Source organism: Lolium perenne, chromosome 1, assembly GCF_019359855.2.
Source record: "Lolium perenne isolate Kyuss_39 chromosome 1, Kyuss_2.0, whole genome shotgun sequence".
NCBI lineage: Eukaryota > Viridiplantae > Streptophyta > Magnoliopsida > Poales > Poaceae > Lolium > Lolium perenne.
In genome coordinates, this window is record NC_067244.2 from 49,236,792 (window position 1) to 49,259,711 (window position 22,920).

The window sequence follows — 22,920 nt, forward strand, 5'->3', positions numbered from 1 at the left end:
CGTCGCCGCGGTCCCCCGAGCCGACCCTCTCCCATGCTGCGCGGTCCCCCGAGCTGCCCCTCCCCTGCTACGCGGTCCCCCGAGCTGCCCCCTGTCTCCCCAACCGTGGCATCTCCGCTCCAACAAGCATCTGCCACGTCGCCTGGGGACCCTGCTCCCTCATCATCACCCGACCAGGTGCCCCTGCCACCATCAGCAGCTCAGCTTTGCATGCAGATCCGGCCCAGATTCCTGTTCCCCCGTCTGGATCTTCTGTGCAGCCTCCTCCTGCTGCTCGGGTGCAAACCCATCTACAACGAGGTATATGCCAACCGAAAAAATATACCGATGGTACTATTCGCTATGCTTTACTCACATCTACAGGAGAACCACGAAATTTTTCTGAGGCTCTTACAGATACACATTGGAAGCTTGCCATGCAGGATGAATATGATACTTTACTTGCTAACCACACATGGCATCTTGTTCCTCCAAACTCTCGTCGCAATATTATTGACTGCAAATGGGTTTATCACATCAAGAAAAATGCGGATAGTACAATTGACAGGTATAAAGCACGTCTTGTTGCCAAGGGATTCAAACATCGGTATGGTATTGATTATGAAGACACTTTTAGTCATGTTGTCAAGTCTGCAACAATTCGGCTTGTCCTTTCTATATCAGTTTCACGAGGTTGGAGTTTACGGCAGCTCGATGTCAAGAACGCGTTTCTCCATGGTGTTCTGGAAGATGAGGTCTATATGAAGTAACCACCTGGTTTTGAGTCTTCCGCTAATCCAACTTATGTTTGTAAGCTTGACAAAATGTTGTATGGTCTTAAACAGGCACCTCGAGCATGATACTCCCGTCTTAGTTCCAAGCTTCGCATGCTTGGCTTTTTTCCATCCAAGGCCGATACTTCACTTTTTCTTTTCCAACAGAAAGGTATCACTATGTTCATTCTTATCTATGTCGATGACATCATTGTGACGAGCTCCTCCGATCAAGCCATTTCAGCTTTACTTCATCATTTGAGCTCGGAATTTGCTCTTAAGGATCTTGGTGACCTTCATTTTTTCTTGGGACTTGAAGTTCATCGACAGTCTGGTGCTCTCATTCTGAATTAAGAGAAATATGCTATAGATTTATTGGATCGAGTTGGTATGAGCTTCTGTACCCCTTGTCCAACGCCACTATCTACCACAGACACACTGACACTGACTGTAGGTTCTCCACTTGGTTCTGAGGATATTACTCGATACAGAAGCATTGTTGGTGCTCTACAGTATTTGACACTGACCAAGCCTGATCTTTTCTTCTCAGTGAATAAGGTGTGTCAGTACCTTCATGCCCCTACCACTTCTCACTGGACGGATGTCAAGAGAATTCTTCGATATATTCATGGCACTCGCAGTATTGGACTCACCTTCCTCAAGTCCCCCTCTACACTACTTAGTGCGCATTCAGATGCAGACTGGGCTGGTGATCTTGATGACAGACGATCTACTGGAGGATTTGCCATTTTCTTTGGTCCTAATCTCATTTCCTAGAGTGCCAGAAAACAACCTACTGTCTCCAGATCGAGTACGGAGGTTGAATACAAAGCTCTTGCCGATGCTACTTCTGAACTTATTTGGCTCGAAGCTCTTGTTCGTGAACTTGGTGTGATTCTTCGTGAACGACCAAGTCTATGGTGTGACAATCTTGGTGTCACCTATCTATCTGCAAACCCCGTTTTTCATGCACGCACCAAGCACATTAAAATTGATTTCTTTTTTGTTCGAGAAAGGGTTGCTCGCAAGCAACTTGATGTTAGGTTTATCTCTAGCAAGGATCAGATTGCTGATGGTTTTACAAAACCTTTATGTACCAAGAAAGTAGATGAGTTCAAACGTAATCTGAACCTTAGTCCGGTTCAGATTAAGGGGGGTATTAGACATGTATAATGACATGTATCCAATATGGTGTAGTACACCAATTGGATACGTACCCGATCTGTACCAGGCCACGGTGGAGGCTCTTTCCACCCATATAACACGCAACCGAACCCTCCAACGAGGGTATCGTTCCTCCCATAGAATTCTACAACCTCCACTGAGGGTAGTCCTATGAAGATACAACCAAAAGAGTTATAATTATTCTAGTTTGACACAACTAACACCATTGCCTAAGTTAGCAAACTTGATATGCATAACAAGTTATAGTGTCCCATTCTTTCTAAGTACTCAAGGATTTATATTTCTAGATAATCTTTGGTCCAATTTATGGATGTTCACTTTGGTTTCTCTAAATTTATTTTTATAATCTACTATGGAAACATAGGCACCAGAATATATAAGAAGGAGTTAACTTAGCCACAAAACAAGCAACTGTTTTTATGGAAAATGAGATGATTATAGTGCCAAATGCAACCAAATAGTATATAAAACTATTTATAGAGTGAATTCCAATTTGTAACCCCTGATTTTACATTTTTTTCATGAATTACCCCCACTGAGCATTTCATTTGGACTACCCCACTTAGTGAAAGTTTTTGCCAATTTTTTTCCCTTCCAAGATATTGGAGCAATCTATCGGCCATGTATGCACATGGGGTGTGCCATGTCGCAGTTTTTTTCTTGTTTTTTTTTTGTTCTTGTGCCAAAGCTGGGCCAACTCCCCTCATCCGGACCAACTTAGACGAAACATTGCGGCTCCTGAACCAGGTTTTCCCTCCCGCGGCCAAATTTGTTGAGTCACTCCACTTTGTTTGGCGCGGGGGCATGGCACTTGAACATAACGACAGAAAACCCACATTACAGATATCTCGGAAACTCTTAGAAGGGAAAAACTGACAGGCGTCTCACGAAATAGGGGTAATCGAGATGATAAACTGCTAAATGGGCCATTTGTGTCAAAAATGTGAATTTATTGGGTAATATCTGAAATCCACTGTTGTTTTTCAATGGTAAATTAAATACTTCTTGCATGCATATATAACTGATCCATATAGTTTCAGATATATTTGCCATGAGATTTTAAGAATTATTCTATGGTATAAACTGGGCACCAAGTGCATAGGAAATAATGAATGGAGGTACATAATACATTTGTTTTTGGCTCAACATACACCGAACTTCCAGTTTATTTCGTGAATGTTAAATGGGTTATTTCAGAAAATGTGTTTGAAGAAACATAAAGTGCGATTGCAACTTGAAGACAGTATGTCCATATATAGTTAGAATTCTTAACGCACTTTGGTGGGTGGATTTGTATTGGAGGAAATCTATCCCCCAATGGGGAGAAAATCATTTCTACGAGACACAACTAGCTGCCATATTCTCTTACACTTCTCATCAGTAACGAGTGATCACAGATATTTTGGCAGCAGAAGATCTAAATGAGTGCACCACTACCCATTTGCTATAGGTAGCTAGTTTCCCGAATGAGCAATAAGCACTAACGCAAGTGTTATGCATGCAACCACATCAAATCTTTCTCAAAGGAAAAAAAAAAATAGATGAAAGATATCATTCTTTGGGCAAACAAATAATATGTGTGAATCACAGAGAGCCAGCAAAAAAGCTAATATTACTGCAGAAATACAATAGAGAAAAGGCCAGCATTATCTCAAAAAGAAAAGAGAGAAAAAGCTATTAATACCTACTGTACTTTCCTCTGAAACATCGACATACATGCATTCTCCATCGATCTTTATATAAGGCGCACTCATTAAGTTAGTTTGTCTCTCAACCACAGAAAACCTCTCAGCTCGGGAGTCGATCAATCAGAGGGAAGTACAGGTACAGGTGTAGCAAGCCATGTCGTCGGATGCAGGGAAGAAGGCCTATGTTGTGGCCATGGTGATACAGGTGATCTACACCGGCATGTACGTCGTGTCCAAGGCGGCCTTGGACGGCGGCATGAACTCCTTCGTCTTCATCTTCTACCGCCAGGCCGCTGCCACTCTTCTCTTGGTGCCGCTCGCCATCATCCTCGAGAGGTAATGGTACTTTCATAATTACTCGATCAAGGCATAGTTAACAGTTAACGTCAGTGTGTATGCATATTCATGCATGTAATTAGTTCACCTAAAATCTGTCGATCCCTGTTTGAATCCGATACTGTGATCCCTGAATGTTGTAATGGTTTTGCATGCAGGAGAAACGCGCCACCCATGTCGCTGTGGTTGTTCACTAAGATTTTCTTGTATGCTTTACTCGGGTAAGATATCGCTCTTGATTCTTGCTGTTAGTTCAAAGAGATCGATCATACACACGTGTGTATGTATAACATGTATTGCTCTCGTACGTACGTGTTGTAGGAGCACAGTGAGCATGAACCTGCACAACCTGAGCCTCAAGTACACCTCCGCGACCGTGGCGTCCGCCACGAGCAACTCCATCCCGGTGATCACCTTCCTCTTCGCCGTCCTCCTCCACCTCGAAGCCATCAAGCTCCGCGCGTCCTCGGGCGTCGCGAAGCTGGCCGGTGTGGCGCTCTGCATCGCGGGAGTCCTCGTCATCGCCCTCTACGCGGGGCCGCCGCTCAGCCCACTCAACCACCACCGCGCCTTCGCCGGCCACGCGCACGCCGCCGTCGGGAACAAGCAGGGGCAGTGGATGAAGGGCACGTTCCTGATGCTCCTGGCAAACGTGACGTGGTCGCTCTGGATCGTGCTCCAGGCGCGCCTCCTCAAGGAGTACCCCAACAAGCTGCTGGTCACGGCGCTGCAGTGCCTGCTCAGCACGGCGCAGTCGCTCGCGCTGGCGGCGGCGGCGACCGCCGGGAGGCGGGACGTGTGGAGACTTCGGCTGGACGTGGGGCTTGTCGCCGTGGCGTACTCCGGGTTCGTGGTCACCGGGGTGTCCTTCTACCTGCAGGCGTGGTGCATCGAGAAGCGCGGGCCGGTGTTCCTGGCCATGTCCAACCCGCTGGGCCTCCTGCTCACCGTGTTCTGCTCCTCTTTCTTCCTCGGCGAGGTCGTCCACCTCGGTAGCATCCTCGGCGGGGCGCTGCTCGTGGCAGGGCTGTACAGCGTGCTCTGGGGGAAGAGCAAGGAGCTGCCGCCGCCACCCTCGCCTTGTCTAGATCATGCATCAGCAATAATCTGCACCGTGAAACAAGGATCGGCTGCTAGTGATGGTGACATGAACATGGATGGGGTGAAGTTAGAGGAGAAGAGGATCAAGCTGGATTCACAGGTGTAGCTACAAAAAGTATATACATACATAGTTACAGAGAAGCGGCAGGCCGATCACGAGTGATTAGTTTCACGAGACTGATCTGGAGAGTGACACAGTATACTGGAGTATGTTAATCCACTCGCCTGATAAAGTACAGTAGCACGAGGACATGTATTAATTACTGGGAACTTCTGAACGATCATACGAGTGCTGGAACGCACGTGCGCAGAGGGACGACTGCTGATGTATGCCGAAATTCAACTTCACATGTAATTTTATCTTGGCAGGTTGTACCGCCGTTCTCTCAAAAAAAAAAAAAAAAGTTGTACCGCCGCATGTTTCTGCTCTTGAGTCTTGACTCACAGTCTACAATAGGGTTTCGAAAATAGGAAAAAAAATTGTCCACTTACCCCCTCAAACTAGTGCTCACTTTCATGGAGTTTGGACGCGCTCTTTGCAGCCAAAATTGGTGTGTATGGTTTCTATGTGTGCCGGTTAGAGCTCATTTGGTCCAAAGAGATTCCGGTGGAATTTTGGAGGATATCATTTCCTTACAAATTTTTCCTATGGAGCTTGTTTAGTTCGTAGGATTTGAAACCATGCAGAATTAGAGATGTTTCCTATGGTCAACTTTTTATACAGTTCGATAACAGAATTTCACTTAGCTCCAATCTCATGGAAAATTTCGTTGTTTGTATGGCATGTATTTTTCCGGCAACACAATCAAACAACATGTAACATACATTCATGTGTTTTCAAATGTTGTAGGATTCAACATGCCAGGGCATTCTATTCCTACAATTTTTCAATACCTACGTTTTAGAGATTCTGCGAACCAAACTGTCTCTAAAAGAATTTTCCCTATGTTTCTCATTGTTCCGTTCCTTTGGTCCAAACTAATGAACAATGACATCAGGAAAAAAATCCACTCATGTGCTTTCCGCCTTTCCCTCTATGTTTCCTAAGAACCAAAGAGGCTCCGGAGTTTGTGAAAACTTATCTAACCCTCAAATTGTTTGTGCTAATGTGGGAAAATATTGAATCGATAAATGGTCATGTGTATACTACATGTAGTTTCCTATCTTCTATATGGCCCTTCCAATTCAGCCTTTGGACCTTTTTTCGATAAAGGGGATATATTAATATCAAGAGATACCAATTACACCCAGCCTCTGCAACACGCACCACCCTAATGGCACTACGGATGCACACAGCCAAAAAAAGGAAAAGAAAACTAAGAAACAAAAGTCCCGCTACAGTATCTCGGGCCTAACAATAGTAATACATCCACCGCCATGACAACACCTGAATTACAGACTCTCCAAAAAACGACGCCTCCAAGAAGGGAACAGTGCTCAAACACCGTCGTCGCCCGATCAAAGATCTTAGGTTTTCACCCTGAAGATAGTCCCCGCTCTCAAAACAATACCTCCACCAAGGTCACTGCCAGGCACAACCAGTTAAGGCCGGACCTTGGGTTTTCACCCTGAAAGGTAGGACTCTGAGCTTCACCTGTGTTGTCACCCCCACTTTCATACCGCTGTTGTGAAGCCCGGACACCAAGCAGGCCCCTCAACAGCGCGGAGACTTGAACCTCCGTTAGCTAGTCCTCCCCTCCGGCCTTCATGAAATTCTCTTCTTCCGACTTTCATCATGGATCCATAGTCACTTGATGTCAACACAGAAAAAGAGCTTCGCGCCGCTCCCTCCAGAACCAAATGGTCGGAATAAACACATGGGTGCGCATGACCGAATACCTCCGATTCAGCAAACTCCAGGCAAAGCACTGTTACATTCACCGGCGGAGCCTTCCGGAACTCAACCCTCCGGCCAGATCACGAGTCCAGGCCTCCGGTAGGTCCTCCTCTTCACGCAAGAGAGGCCCTAGGACCGCCGCCTTTATTCAGGTTGGACCCCCACGTCGGCGACCATCCCGGGCTGGCCAATCCAACCCCCCACCGGCGACACCATCGCCGGCTTCCATGCTCCTCCATCTCACCGCCGGATGGTGGTGATGGATAAAAAATCCACCACCACCAACCGCAGGCCGAACCTCTCCGGCGAAGAAGAGGCCACCTCCTCCGTCGAACCCAAGGTTGCTGCCCCGGGCGCCCTCGTGTCGTGGAAGAAACCCGAGATTGCCTCCACGCACCGACGAGAGGCGGGGGTGGATGGCATGGCGCAGACCGAGGGCCTGGCCGCCGCCCACCACCAGCCCCTGCCGGAGTGCTGCGGGAAGCCGACGGGAGGAGCGAGACCGCAGCGCCGCCCATCCCAACCGCGCCGGCCGGTCCGCTAGGGGACAACCGTCGGGAGGAGGGCCGCTGCCATCGTCGCCCATCCCACGCGCGCCTGCTCCTCCATGCATCGAGGAGGTCGGATCCGGCCGCTGTTCTCCACGCAGCGACGAGGAGGGCCCCCGCCGCCGCCACGCCCCGAGGGACTTTGCCCCGGCGGCGCTACCGGCGGCAGCGGAGGGTGGGGTGCGGGAGAGGTTAGGGTTGGGGTGGGGTGGGGTGCCTGCGTACAAGCAATGTATCAGATGAATCTGATAGGATCGAGATCAGCCTTTGGACCTAGTATCTAGAAGAATCCTACTGACCTAAATCATCATAAAGGTAGTTTCATATCATCTATATGGTCCTTCCAATTCAGCCTTTGGACCTTTTTCAAAACAGGCTACCCCCTCCCTTCCATTACTTGTTATAACGGAAATACAAAGTTCAAAGCATTGTTACACAAGAAAAAATATAGACGAGAAGGGGACTAGAAAAAGGCTAAACCCGCTGACAGGAAGTCGATATCGAGAACCCACTACAGGGCAAAAACCTACAAACGCTTAAGCTAACTACAGAAGTTCAAGATCAACATGACGAAAGAACAACAAAACGAACAACATATTTTTTGAACACTAATCACAAGACTCCTAGTATCTAGAAGACTCCTATTGGCCTAAAGAATTATAAAAAAAACAAGAAAAGGATAACCGTATGAATATTGTAAGATAGAATCGCTCGATCGTGGGAATTCCGGAAATTCGCTCCCCATGCGATCCCTGTGAATATATACTCATGTTGTTATGCCAAAATGTCATGCATAAGTTACCTTCTCTATGGATGGGTTTGCGCTAGCATACTATATATATACATACACGTCATCCTAAGCATATCAAGTATTCTACCATTAACAAAGGTATTTCCCTCTAAAGATCAAGATCGAGCTCTGGCTGGTCTGCCACAACGTTCATAGCGACACAAGATAATATGACAAAGAGAATGCTTAACTGCTAAATATGTTTCGGAAATAGTAGGGAGAGAGATAGGAGCAAATACCAGGCCGAACATTTTTCTTAGTATTTTTTTGGTGGATTCTTAAATATCTACCAATTAGCAGAAATGTCCAGTTACAGTTTTGGAAGCTATATGCTACACAGTTTTGACGATTCGAACTAGATCTTGATTAGGAGGGAAGTTGATAAGATCCCAGGCCAAACTAATTATCCATGCTTATGTTTTAAACATTTAATCTTGAGGCATGACAAGATTAGGAAGCTCCGTGGGTTGGAGCTGATGCATTGAAAAAGAATGATGATGATGACGCCTCTTTTTCTACAACATTCCCTAGGGCCTCAGAACAAGGGGCTGATCCAGATTAAAGGAATGTCGATGTATTGCAAAGAATTTTTCGTAGCGGTAAATAAAACAATATTATTCCGCTCAATATTTTCGTAGAGGACTATCACTATTCCCTATGGATGGATAAAGTAATTATTTTGTGAGGGAAATAACTATTTTTGCTTGAGAGACTTCAAAGGACTATAAGCTAAAAAAAAAAGTTCAGAGGATTATAAAACTAAAGATGTTACTATTTGGGAAATTGCGGCCCAACCAACCGGCTGAAAAGAGAGGCCTTATGAAGGCACTGGGAAGGCCCAAACTGAATCAAGAGCAGACAAGAGAGAAGAGGCTAGAGAAAGAAGGAGGCTCCAGAGCGGCGGCGCGTGCTCCACGACGATATGAGCGGCGAGGCGGGGGCCGGCGGCGGCGGTGAAGCGAACGGCGTCCAGCCGAACGTGACCATCTACATCAACAACCTCAACGAGAAGACCAAACTCGAAGGTACCGCTCCCCTGCTGGAGCCTTCTTGTCTTCCTCCGCATCCCCCTGCTGTGTAAACCCTAGGGAGATTCTCTTTCGAATTTCTTGTTTACCGTGTAATGCATCTGATAGCTCTGGTTCTCCTTTGTTCCGGGCAAGTGAAAATTTCACCTTCCCGTGGTGCTCCTCGTGGACCTAAAAACCCTAGAGGCGTTTTGCCAGACATGCTGGTGCCGGTTGATGTAATTCTGTCTCTCGTGACCGGCTGGTTTGCGGCGGGGACAGTCTTCGTCTCATGAAGCAGTGCTGCACATGCCCTATGTTGTGGATTAGTGATTTTGCGTGCGCTGGCGTTAGAGATCTGGAACCTGCTTAATCCGAGGATAATTCTCTTTCTTCGATCTACGGAGCTAGCAGAATTGAATCTTTGTATGGATTATGAAAGCAAGATTCCGTTCCAGTTCACAAACGAATACAAGAATTTGCAACTTTGCAAGCAATGTACTAAATCTCTAAATTTGGAAGTTGTTATGACTTATGGCTGCTCTCTCATGCTGCTATTTTCTCTTCTGTCTTGGTTAGTTTCACTTCTGTAAACCAATGCAGCCTCCTGGCGTAGCTAAATATGTTGTTCTGAATTCCTTGCAGAGCTTAAGAAGTCCCTCAAGGCTGTTTTCTCTCAGTTTGGCAAAATTCTCGATGTGCTTGCTTTTAAGACTTTGAAGCATAAAGGGCAGGCATGGGTTGTGTTCGAAGATGTGGAATCAGCAACCAAGGCTTTGAAGGGGATGCAAGATTTTCCCTTTTATGACAAACCTATGGTGAGACAGTGAGTTAAGAGCGGAATTGTTTTAGCAGCTTTGGTTATCCTGTAATTTGATATGATTGTTACAGTACCGTATTGTTCTTAGCATAGTTAGAGCTTATGAATGCCATGCAAAGAGAAAAAAAAACATATGTAATAAACTAGCATTTATAGGATTATGATTTATCTAATATAAACTAGCATTTATAGGATTATGGTTTCTAAGGCAGCAAGCAAGCTTTGCTCTGACCAACTTTATGTCTGGGTGGTCTAATAAGCTAGCTTGTTGTACTTAGATTATATATCATTTATACGAACCAAGTCTCTTAGTGGATGCATCTATTCAATACCAAACCACTCCTGACTTGTTCTAATCTCTCATTTCGTTATGATACACACCTTTTATCTAATCTGCTCCTCTGCATTGTATTTTGGCTTCTGAAGCTGTACTTTTTTTTGTTGCTCATGAGTTCTTGTCTGTTTCTTTTCAGAGGATTCAATATGCCAAGACAAAGTCGGACGTTATAGCAAAAGCTGATGGCACCTTTGTGCCTCGAGAGAAAAGGAAGAGGAGTGATGAAAAACGTAAGACTCCGGTTAATGCACTTATATTTCCATATTCGCAGCTGTCCTGATATGTTGTACTTAGGTGTAGCACTACTTTAGCCCCTCAGCACTATCTTGATCTGCTCTACTTTCTTTTATTTGATACATAGCCTGTCAATTCTTAACATTGTATGTTCTGTTATTTCGTAAAACTTAACTGAAAGATGTGCTGAAGATAGACACCCTTGCATGTAGTCATGGATGGATGTTTAACCAGACTAATAGATTGGCTTGAGGAGGTATCGGTGTCACTGTCATAGTTTTAAACTTTGCACATGTTTGTGGGACATACACTACTACCAAAATGTAAAAAAAAAATAAAAAACTGCCAGAATGAGACAGTTTCTTATTTTGGTTCCTGATTCCAAGTTACCAGCTGATGGTAGTCCTCAGTACCCCATTTTGACAAAAAAATAGGTTACATTTGTGAATGCAAATTTCCAACCCAGCTCAATAGATGCACTTACTTTCTTAGAGAATTCAGATTGTCTAAAATTCTTGTTCAACATTTCTTTTTGTAATCCTGCTTTACTCTTCTCTTGCACTTATTGTTACTTCTACTACATTTTTAAAATATGAATAGAAGCAAAGGTCAGTGAGCTGCTGTCGTGCAATCTGATATCAGTTTTCTGCTCAATTCACTAGATTTAGCTTTACATACTTGGACTCTTTGTTGATAAGCTATGTGCTGGGAGGAACTTCCTTAGCTAGTTTTAGTTATGGACTTATGGCAACTTTGGCTATCTTTTATATTCATGAACAGAGCTCACTAGTTTACTTTATTCTGGAATAATGCAGCTGAAAAGAAGCAGAAGCGTGAGCAGCATCATGATGTTAACCAGGCTGGCTTAGGCATGAATGCCTATCCTGGTGCTTATGGGGCACCTCCGGTAGGTGTTGTGGAACTGATTAGCAATGTTTTTTCTTATTTATTTGTTTTGCGTTTCTTATGTGATTTCTCTCAGAAACCCTCTATAGTGAATGTTTGAAATTGTTCTTGTACCCTACCTTGCTACTTCATATGGGAGGTGGCTGACCATATTCACATGAGTGGAGATTTTTGCCTCCCTGGCACCAGTGAACCTGTTTTAAAAAATATCGAAAATCACATATACAAGTTCAATTTATTTGAAAATATGGATGTAGCCAATGATTTATCCCACAAAAGTGCAAAATATTAATTTTAAATACTTCGTATTCTGAGCTACACAAAAATGACAAATGTGTGGATCTGAGTATGTATATTTCAAATCTCCAAATTTATCAGATTTTTTCATTTTTGTGTATCCCGCAGTACTAGGAATTATGCAATGCAATGTTGCAGGCTTTTAGGTTTCATCATTGACTATGTCCAGATTTATTTTCAGATTTTTTGAAACCTATAAATATGATTCTTTATTTTTTTGTAAACAAAGGGATCACTAGAGCTCGGGACCCAAAGACACTTTCCGGGACACAAATTTCCTTGTTTTATCGTCTTTACCTGCTGTTTTGTCAATCTTTCTGGGGGATGGAGTTTTTATGTCTGTGCCCAAGCTAGTGGTTCCCTGCTTGCAGAATTTGGTTCAGTAAAATATGCATTGCACCTACTGAGGATATCTATTTGGCTTCAAGAAACATCTTGAGATTTAGCTGCGAATAGCCATGACCCAATATATATACACCCAGTAATTAGGACAGGACATCTTTTCTTCACATATGTAATTTTTGTAGTTTTCTTTACATCATTCATTACTTGCTTGACCATTTTTTACAGCTCTCTCAGCTACCATTTGGTGCGGGGCCGAGGGTCATGATGCCAGAGATTATTGTGCCAAACAGTATTCTCTTCGTCCAAAATCTCCCGCACGACACAACCGCCGTGCTGGTGCAGATGCTCTTCTGCCAGTACCCAGGGTTCAAGGAAGTGAGGATGATCGAAGCAAAGCCTGGTATTGCTTTTGTGGAGTATGGAGACGAGGGGCAGGCGACCGCAGCCATGAACGCTCTTCAGGGCTACAAAATTAAAGAGAACCAAATGCTTGTCACATACGCGAAGAAGTAATGGGCTGGGCTGTAATGTTGTAGTTCTGTTTTTTGCATAATTGGTAGATCTTCATATGTAAGGTAGACTATGAAGATATTTTCGCTCCATGGATATAATCAAGTAAATTAATTTACTGCTCACCTGTGCTTATGTGCCCATGGTTGGAAGCTATTTTCGTGATCATGTATTCTTGTAGTTACGCTGTGGATTGTGATAATCTTGTTTATCTAGTTATATCTTTTGCCAATTTCATCTAAGATACCTTATCCATTTCTGTCAGCTATTTTCCCACACAAGTTGAGCACAGCTGTGAACTACTAAATGTGCATGTGCACTGCGATTTAGGTCACAAGACTAGTGGAACGAATTCTTGAGTAGGAGTAAGTAGTATCGGCAACAAGACTAGTGGACCGAATTCTTGTGTAAGTAGTATCGGCAACTACCCCTCTGTTTTAACTTACCAACATGTCCTATATTTAGGAATAGAGGAAGTTAGAGCATCTCCAGTCGCGTCCCCCAAACCGCGCCGGATTGAGCGTTTGGGGGACGTGTTTCGTTTGTGCCGCGTTTGGGGGACGTCGCTCCCCAGTCGCGTCCCCCAAACAAAATTTCGCAAATTTTAAACTTAACTAGATTCGATTAGATTCGTCCAAACTTACATAGATTCGAACGAAATTTGACTAACTTTAAAACTAAACCTAATCTAGAACCACTTGCGGCGGCCGGAGGCGTCGTAGTACTGCTGGAAGTTATACATCTCGTCGGTGACGACCTCCTGCTTGACGCGCTCGTCGACGGGCTCGTCCACGGGCTCGTCCTTCACCAAGCCGCTTGGCCCTGCCTCGCCGTCGTCGGTGAGGTCCACCAGCGGCTTGCCGGAGTCGCGGATGGACATGGCGATCGCCGCGTCCAGGTCGCCCCTCCAGGCGTCCTTGTCGTCCATGGACGCCAAGAACGCCGCCCGCAGCCCTGGGCAGTCCTCGGGGTCGTCGCTGGCGGCGATGAGCCGGCCGCCGCTCGTACTCCGCCAGCAGCGCCGCCTGCGACGGTTCCTCCGGCTCCTCCTTCACCTCCGGCTTCGGGATGAGGAGGGCGCCGCCGCGCCTCCCTTGCTGCCGCCCGCTGCCGCTGCCGCCACGCCTCGTGTTGACGGGCGTCGCCGGCTCCTCCTTGACCTCCCGTTTGGGGACGGTGTAGGGCGCCGACCGGTACGACGAGGACGGCGTCGATCGCGCCGATCCCGAGGAAGAAGAGTGCGAGGAGGACGAGTACGTCGTCCTCCTCGGCTGCCATTGAGGAGACGGCGGCGGCGACGACGGCATCTCCAGCCGGGGAGCGCCGGTGCGGAGGCCGCGGATGACGTTCTCGAGGGTGCGCCCGAACGCCCTGCAGGGGCGCGGCCTTCCCTGTTCCAGCTGTTGGGGCCGCCGACGAGGTTGTCGGTGCTGTGCATCTCGACGTCGCACTTCGCCTGGAAGTACGACGTCCACCAGGCGTCGTTGTCGTTGACCGCCCATGTCGGATCCCTCCGCTCCTCGGCGGTGAGTTGAGCCCGACGGGCCTTGATGGCGTCCCTCCATTGGTCCGTGCGCGGCTTCGGCGGCGGCGGAACGCCAATGCCGTTCACGGCCATCTTCCAGCCGCCGCTGCTTGGCAGCCTCATGTCCGGCGGGACTGGATACCGGGCGTGGTGGCGCTTCACGCCTCCGCCACGGTGAGGCTGCCGCGGCCGAAGCCGTTCGCCGCGGCGATCTTGCGGGAGGACGAGGTCGACATTTTTTGAGCGGCGAGGAGAAGATCTGGGAGGGGGGGAGGCGGCGGCGACGATAAGGGATTATGAGCGGCGAGAACTGCAGGGCGTCTTAAAACAGCGGCGGCAGCGGGTGGTTGCACACAATAACTCCGGCGCGGACGGCCACGCGGCCATGCACGACGAGACGCGTCCCTGCGTCGCCTGGGAAAACAGGGACGCCATTAACGTCGCTTGACCAAAGGTAGGCGACGGGGTTTTAGCCTTCCTGTGCGGCTGACGGGTCGGCCCCGCCACTCCCCGCCTCGCTTTTCGTTGTGTCCGGCGTCCCCGGAGCGTCCCCTGTGGGACGGGGACGGGCTCGGGGCGCCGGACACCGTATCGGGCCGCGCCGGACAAAAATGGGCTTTGGGGAACGCGGCTGGAACGCTTTTTTTGTCCGGCGCGCCCCAAATCCCTTTGGGGGACGCTTTGGGGGACGCGACTGGAGATGCTCTTAGTAGCTCCATCACAACTGCCAACTCCACAGGCTTCCTCTACAAACAGAATCCAGATGCTACATGAGTAATTTGGCCATACATTGTGCTACAAGATATATACCTCCACGAGATGATGCTATCAAGAAAAAAATACCTCCACGAGATTACAGATGGGTCTCAATCCTGTGTAGCTACCCACCTCAACATGCACAGAGTGATATTGATACATATTACTTTGGCAACATTTTTTCCATTCCCCTTTGACTCTGTAGGCCGACATTGTTATGTTTACCATATAGTTCAGATCTCTGTCGATGTACTGCTGGCTAGAGTTATGCAAGTTGTCTCAATTAATATCCAAGATTTGGATGTATCATTTGGTAGGTACATGGCAGTATGGCATACATTGTGTAGTCGGTTCTCCTCAAGCCACAAGGTTCGGGAGAGTCGGATATATAAACCCAACTCCTTGAACAAGGGGGAGAGGATTTGGGAATTGATAATTAGGCAAGAAAAACTGTTGGTAATATGGATTAATCAGAGGGATGCAAAATAGGGGTAATTTCTAGTAGGGGTATCACTTCTACAGGATCTACGTCTCTGAAGCCTTCAAAATGTGAATTGTCACATGGGTTAGAAATTTTGAGGGTTTGTACAATGTTGAGTTGTTTCTCAACATCTGTATGTGCGATAGATTCTTTTAGCTTCCGGCTTGGATATATCAAGCTAGTGGTTCCCTACTTGCAGAATTTGGTTTAGTAAAATTGGCATTCAACATATTAAGGATAGCTTGAGATTGAACTGGGAGTAGACACTACTCAAAAGGAAAATGATCTGATTCCCCCGGGGGATCGGTCTCGTCCCGTCCTCCGCCTTGCGGAGCTGACGCGTGTCCTCTCTGGCTGAGAAAAAATAGGCGAGGTGGGGTCCACTACCTTTATTTCCCATCCTTATCCTCCATCACGAGATTCCTGCATCGTGTTCTCCTCGAAGGAGAGGCGACACCGTTGACCAATGCGCCGACGCGCCCGCATGCGCCTTGCTCCTGTGCCGGCGCCCGCATGCGGCTTGCTCCTCCGCCGGCGCGCCCCACCCCGGAGCTGCTCCTTCGCCCGCGCGCCTCACCCGGAGCTGCTCCTCCGCCGGCGCCCGTGCTGCTCCTACGCCTGCGCGCACCACCCCGGAGCTGCTCCTCCGCCCGCGCGCCCCACCCGGAGCTGCTCCTCATGTCCGTCCTTGATACGTCTCCAACGTATATATAATTTCTGATGTTCCATGCTAGTTTTATGACAATACCTACATGTTTTGCTCACACTTTATAATGATTTTATGCATTTTCCTGGACTAACCTATTAACAAGATGCCGAAGTGCCAGTTCCTGTTTTCTGCTGTTTTTGGTTCCAGAAAGGCTGTTCGGGCAATATTCTCGGAATTCGACGAAACAAAAGCCAAACATCTTATTTCACCGAGACGGACCAGAACACCGAAGGGGAGACGGAGAGGAGGCCCAGGGCCTCCACACCATAGGCTGGCGCGGCCAAGAGGGGGGGCGCGCCGCCCTATGGGGTGGGCCCCCCAGGCACCCCCTTGCGCCGCCTCTTCGCCTATAAAATCCCTCGCGACCTAAAAACCCGATACCAATTGACGAAACTCTAGAAAGACTCCAGGGGCGCCGCCGCCATCGCGAAACTCCGTTTCGGGGGACAGAATCTCTGTTCCGGCACGCCGTCGGGATGGGGAAGTGCCCCCGGAAGTCATCTCCATCGACGCCACCGCCTCCATCATGCTCCGTGAGTAGTTCCCCCATGGACTACGGGTTCTAGCTGTAGCTAGTTGGTACTCTCTCTCCCATGTACTTCAATACAATGATCTCATGAGCTGCCTTACATGATTGAGATCCATCTGATGTAATCGGTGTTGTGTTTGTTGGGATCCGATGAATTGTTACATTATGATTAGTCTATCTATAAAATTTGTGAAGTTATTGTTGCTGCAATCTTGTTGTGTTTAATGCTTGTCACTAGTGCACGAGTGGCATGATCTTAGATTTGAGCTCTATAATTATTGCTTAGATTGTATCTACAAGTTGTTTGCACATGTCTATGTCCGGAACCCGAGGCCCCAGAGTGACAAAGAATCGGGATAACTGGAGGGGAAGGCGTAGGTATGAGGATCACATGTTTTCACCAAGTGTTAATGCTTTGCTCCGGTGCTCTATTAAAAGGAGTACCTTAATTACCAGTAGATTCCCTAGAGGCCCGGCTGCCACCGGCTGGTAGGACAAAAGATGTTATGCAAGTTTCTCATTGCGAGCACGTATGACTATATATGGAAAGCATGCCTACATGATTAATAATCTTGATGTTCTGTCTTAATGCTATTTCAATCCTATCAATTGCCCAACTGTAATTTGTTCACCCAACACTTGTTACTTGTTATTTGAGAGTTATCACTAGTGTAGATAGCTGGGAACCCCGGTCCATCTCTTATCATCATATACTCGTTCTATATGTCATTGGAAGTAGTATCAACTATTTTTTGGTGCCATTGCCTCTGTGTTATCAAGTATCGCTGTGTGTTATCACATTATTGCTCTCATATCACTGCTGCTTTCACATCACCCCTATTACTAGTGCTTTTCCAGGTGCAGCTGAATTGACAACTCAATTGTTAAGGCTTATAAGTATTCTTTACCTCCCCTTGTGTCGAATCAATAAATTTGGATTTTACTTCCCTCGAAGACTGTTGCGATCCCCTGTACTTGTGGGTTATCAAGACTATTTTCTGGCACCGTTGACGGGGAGGCATAGCTCTACTCATAAGTTCACCTGGGGAGTACACTATACCTCTCTCTCTGTTTTTGTTTTGTTTTGCTTAGTTTACTTTTGTCTAGTTTGTTTTTGTCTTGTTTTATTTTTTCTTATATACCCGAAAATCCATAAAAATTTGAAAAACCGAAAAATTAAAAACTGTTGCAATGGAAGAACCCACAACCTGTATGGAGCTTATAGAATTATATATGAATTATAGAGAATCAAGAAAGGGTAAAGTCATGAGTGCCGTGTTAGAAAAATTGAATACAATTGCTAAAATCTTGCTTAAATGCCATGATATAAATTGTTGCTCTAAACAGGATACTAAACATCTGAAATTCCAATGTGGCTTTAGTGAAGAAGTTTTAATTAAGAACTATAATTGGATTAACTATATTCATTTTGGGTTCGAAGAGGTAGAACAATTTATCTTATTTATGGGAGCTTCTGAGATCGAATCCTTCATGTCTAAAAATTATGAAACTTGTGTTGCTTGTAAGAACCTTAAAGATTATGTCTCTTCTATCCTTAATTTTTTGCATAGAAAGTTACAGTGATAATCCTTATATTATTGATTATAAAGAGAGATTAATTAATGTACAAGAATGCACTCACAATTTGCAGGAACCTGTGAAAGAAGAAATTGATGAACCTGAAAGCTCATTGGATGAAAAAGAGGAGGAGAGTGATGAACAAAAGGAGGAAGAATGGATTAGCTACCCATGCCAACCTTCTAATGAGAGTAACTCTTTATCTCTTACACTATTTGATTGTCCTCCATGCTTACCAAAGGAGGATGAGTGTTATGTTCCTGTGGATTCTCTTGAAATATTCCCTATGAGTAAAACTTGTGAGAATAATTATGCTACTATTATCTATGATAATCCATGCTATTTTGATAAATGTTATGATAATGCTTTGTTTGTGCCTGATATCGAAATGCATGATACTAAAGAGTTTTGCTTAGCAAATGTTTATGATAAAGCTCTAGATGATGGTCCTATGTTACTTGATAATATTAATTATACCACTAATGAAAATGGGATTGGAAAGGTCTTGAATTTATCTAGGAGTCCCATATCTTTTGAGAATGATCAATCATCTTGTTATAGATTATTAAAAAGTGGGTTTGAAAGTTTTAATCCCATTATTTTTTAGCTTGATAAAAATTATGTGTTTGTAGATCATGAAAAGCATGCTGTATGTGATAGTTATATTGTTGAGTTTGTTCATGATGCTACTGAAAATTATTATGAGAGAAGAAAATATGGTTGTAGAAACTTTTATGGTACTAAAACACCTCTCTATATACTGAAAATTTTGAAGTTACTCTTGTTTTATCTTGCTATGCTTGTCACTTTGTTCTTCATGAATTTATTTGTGTACAAGATTCCTATGCATAGGAAGTGGGTTAGACTTAAATGTGTTTTGAGCTTGTTTTTTGATGCTCGCTTTGCTTCAACTCTCATCCTTATGTGAGCATCATTAAAATTGCTGAGCCCATCTTAATGGCTATAAAGAAAGCACTTCTTGGAAGATAACCCATGTTTTATTTTGCTACTGTTTTGTTGTGTCTTGGAAGTTGTTACTACTGTAGCAACCTCTGCTTATCTTATTTTATTGCATTGTTGTGCCAAGTAAAGTCTTTGATAGCAAGGTTGATACTAGATTTGGATTACTGCGCAGAAACAGATTTCTGTCTGTCACGAATTTGGGCAGGGTTCTCTGTAGGTAACTCAGAAAAATCTGCCAATTTACGTGCGTGATCCTCAGATATGTACGCAACTTTCATTCAATTTGAGCATTTTCATCTGAGCAAGTCCAGTGTCTCTAAAAAATTTGTCTTTACGGACTGTTCTGTTTTGACAGATTCTGCCTTTTATTTCGCATTGCCTCTTTTGCTGTGTTGGATGGATTTCTTTGTTCCATTGACTTCCAGTAGCTTTGGGCAATGTCCAGAAGTGTTAAGAATGATTGTGTTACCTCTGAACATGTGAATTTTTGATTATGCACTAACTCTCTAATGAGTTTGTTTCGAGTTTGGTGTGGAGGAACTTTTCAAGGGTCAAGAGAGGAGGATGATATACTATGATCAAGAAGAGTGAAAAGTCTAAGCTTGGGGATGCCCCCGTGGTTCATCCCTGCATATTTCAAGAAGACTCAAGCATCTAAGCTTGGGGATGCCCAAGGCATCCCCTTCTACATCAACAATTTATCAGGTTTCTTCTCTTGAAACTATATTTTTATTCAGTCACATCTTATGTGCTTTACTTGGAGCGTCTGTGTGCTTTTATTTTTGTTTGTGTTTGAATAAATTCGGATCCTAGCAATCCTTGTGTGGGAGAGGGACACGCTCCGCTTTTTCATATGAACACTGGTGTTCTTAGCTTTATTTTAATGTTCATAGCGAAGCTAAAAGCTGCTGCATTTATTGCTATTTGGTTGGAAACAGAAAATGCTTCATATTGTCTTGAATAATTTGATACTTGGCAATTGTTTTGAGCTCTCAAGTAGATCATGTTTAAGCTCATGCACCATGTAGTTTAAACCTATTAGTGGAGAACTACCGTAGAGCTTGTTGAAATTTGGTTTGCGTGATTGGTCTCTCTAAGGTCTAGATATTTTCTGGTAAAAGTGTTTGAGCAACAAGGAAGACAGTGTAGAGTCTTATAATGCTTGCAATATGTTCTTATGTAAGTTTTGCTGTACCGGTTCATACTTGTGTTTGCTTCAAACAACCTTTCTAGCCAAAGCCTTGTACTGAGAGGGAATGCTTCTCGTGCATCCAAAACCTTGAGCCAAAACCTATGCCATTTGTGTCCACCATATCTACCTATTATGTGGTATTTCCTGCCATTCCAAGTAAATACTTCATGTGCTACCTTTAAACAATTCAAAAGCTATTATCTCCTATTTGTGTCAATGTTTTATAGCTCATAAGAAAGTATGTGGTGTTTTATCTTTCGACCTTATCATTTACTTTTGACAGACTTTCACCAATGGACTAGTGGCACATCCGCTTATCCAATAATTTTGCAAAAAGAGCTGGCAATGGGGTGCCCAGTCCCAATTAATTAACTTGCATTAATAATTCTCTTCACATGTTTTGCCCTGATCCATCAGTAAGCAACTTAATTTTGCAAATAGACACTCCTCCATGGTATGTGAATATTGAAAGGCACCCGAGGATTCGGTTAGCCATGGCTTGTGTAAGCAAAAGGTTGGGAGGAGTGTCATCAATAATGAAACTAAAGTACATGTGTAAACAAAAGAGAAGAGGGATGATCTACCTTGCTGGTAGAGATAACGTCATTCATGGGAGCCGCTCTTAGAAGTCTGGTTGACGAGGTAGTTAGAGTACACATTACCATTCGTTGACAACAACAAACACCTCTCAAAACTTTACTTTTATGCTCTCTATATGATTTCAAAACTTAAAAAGCTCTAGCACATGATTTAATCCCTGCTTCCCTCTGCGAAGGGCCTTCTTTTACTTTATGTTGAGTCAGTTTACCTACTTCTTTCTATCTTAGAAGCAAACACTTGTGTCAACTGTGTATTGATTCTTACATACTTGCTTATTTGCATTCATCATATTACTTTGTGTTGACAAATATCCATGAGATATGCATGTTGAAGTTGAAAGCAATTGCTGAAACTTAAATCTTCCTTTGTGTTGCTTCAAACCTCTTATTAAAAATTTATTGCTTTATGAGTTAACTCTTATGCAAGACTTTTTGATGCTTGTCTTGAAAGTACTATTCATGAAAAGTTTTGCTATATGTTATCTATTTATTAGCAAACTATAGATCATTGCCTTGAGTCACTTCATTCATCTCATATGCTTTACAATAGTATGATCAAGATTATGTAAGTAGCATGTCACTACAGAAATTATTCTTTTTATCGTTTACCTACTCGAGGGCGAGTAGGAACTAAGCTTGGGGATGCTTGATACGTCTCCAACGTATCTATAATTTCTGATGTTCCATGCTAGTTTTATGACAATACCTACATGTTTTGCTCACACTTTATAATGATTTTATGCATTTTCCCGGACTAACCTAGTAACAAGATGCCGAAGTGCCAGTTCCTGTTTTCTGCTGTTTTTGGTTCCAGAAAGGCTGTTCGGGCAATATTCTCGGAATTCGACGAAACAAAAGCCAAACATCTTATTTCACCGAGATGGACCAGAACACCGAAGGGGGAGACGGAGAGGAGGCCCAGGGCCTCCACACCATAGGCTGGCGCGGCCAAGAGGGGGGCGCGCCGCCCTATGGGGTGGGCCCCCCAGGCACCCCCTTGCGCCGCCTCTTCGCCTATAAAATCCCTCGCGACCTAAAAACCCGATACCAATTGACGAAACTCCAGAAAGACTCCAGGGGCGCCGCCGCCATCGCGAAACTCCGTTTCGGGGGATAGAATCTCTGTTCCGGCACGCCGTCGGGACAGGGAAGTGCCCCCGGAAGTCATCTCCATCGACGCCACCGCCTCCATCATGCTCCGTGAGTAGTTCCCCCATGGACTACGGGTTCTAGCTGTAGCTAGTTGGTACTCTCTCTCCCATGTGCTTCAATACAATGATCTCATGAGCTGCCTTACATGATTGAGATCCATCTGATGTAATCGGTGTTGTGTTTGTTGGGATCCGATGAATTGTTACATTATGATTAGTCTATCTATAAAGTTTGTGAAGTTATTGTTGTTGCAATCTTGTTGTGTTTAATGCTTATCACTAGTGCACGAGTGGCATGATCTTAGATTTGAGCTCTATAATTATTGCTTAGATTGTATCTACAAGTTGTTTGCACATGTCTATGTCCGGAACCCGAGACCCCAGAGTGACAGCAACTGGGATAACTAGAGGGAAAGGCGTAGGTATGAGGATCACATGTTTTCATCAAGTGTGAATGCTTTGCTCCGGTGCTCTATTAAAAGGAGTACCTTAATTAGCAGTAGATTCCCTAGAGGCCCGGCTGCCACCGGCTGGTAGGACAAAAGATGTTATGCAAGTTTCTCATTGCGAGCACGTATGACTATATATGGAAAGCATGCCTACATGACTAATAATCTTGATGTTCTGTCTTAATGCTATTTCAATCCTATCAATTGCCCAATTGTAATTTGTTCATCCAACACTGGTTACTTGTTATTTGAGAGTTACCACTAGTGTAGATAGCTGGGAACCCCGGTCCATCTC

The 22,920-nt window shown here is 44.9% G+C and overlaps 2 protein-coding genes across 2 annotated transcripts; both read left to right on the forward strand.

Moving 5' to 3' along the window:
* The first annotated feature begins 3,692 nt into the window (after positions 1 to 3,692).
* Positions 3,693 to 5,480, forward strand: LOC127349211 (WAT1-related protein At5g64700). Its single transcript, XM_051374989.2, has 3 exons — positions 3,693 to 3,961; positions 4,120 to 4,182; positions 4,283 to 5,480. The coding sequence occupies exons 1-3, from the start codon at positions 3,780 to 3,782 to the stop codon at positions 5,166 to 5,168; spliced, it is 1,131 nt and encodes a 376-aa protein (XP_051230949.1). The 5' UTR covers positions 3,693 to 3,779; the 3' UTR covers positions 5,169 to 5,480.
* A 3,599-nt stretch (positions 5,481 to 9,079) lies between these two features.
* On the forward strand, positions 9,080 to 12,925 carry LOC127349221 (U1 small nuclear ribonucleoprotein A). The gene is made up of 5 exons (XM_051374993.2): positions 9,080 to 9,262; positions 9,890 to 10,062; positions 10,538 to 10,631; positions 11,451 to 11,542; positions 12,409 to 12,925. The coding sequence occupies exons 1-5, from the start codon at positions 9,160 to 9,162 to the stop codon at positions 12,694 to 12,696; spliced, it is 750 nt and encodes a 249-aa protein (XP_051230953.1). The 5' UTR covers positions 9,080 to 9,159; the 3' UTR covers positions 12,697 to 12,925.
* Positions 12,926 to 22,920: the final 9,995 nt, after the last annotated feature.

Coding starts and splice junctions, on each gene's coding strand:
- LOC127349221 (XM_051374993.2), top strand. CDS start 9,160: ATGAGCGGCGAGGCGGGGGCCGGCGGCGGCGGTGAAGCGAACGGCGTC. Junction 9,263..9,889: donor CGAGAAGACCAAACTCGAAG/GTACCGCTCCCC, acceptor AATTCCTTGCAG/AGCTTAAGAAGTCCCTCAAG. Junction 11,543..12,408: donor GTGCTTATGGGGCACCTCCG/GTAGGTGTTGTG, acceptor CATTTTTTACAG/CTCTCTCAGCTACCATTTGG.
- LOC127349211 (XM_051374989.2), top strand. CDS start 3,780: ATGTCGTCGGATGCAGGGAAGAAGGCCTATGTTGTGGCCATGGTGATA. Junction 3,962..4,119: donor CTCGCCATCATCCTCGAGAG/GTAATGGTACTT, acceptor TTTTGCATGCAG/GAGAAACGCGCCACCCATGT. Junction 4,183..4,282: donor TTCTTGTATGCTTTACTCGG/GTAAGATATCGC, acceptor TACGTGTTGTAG/GAGCACAGTGAGCATGAACC.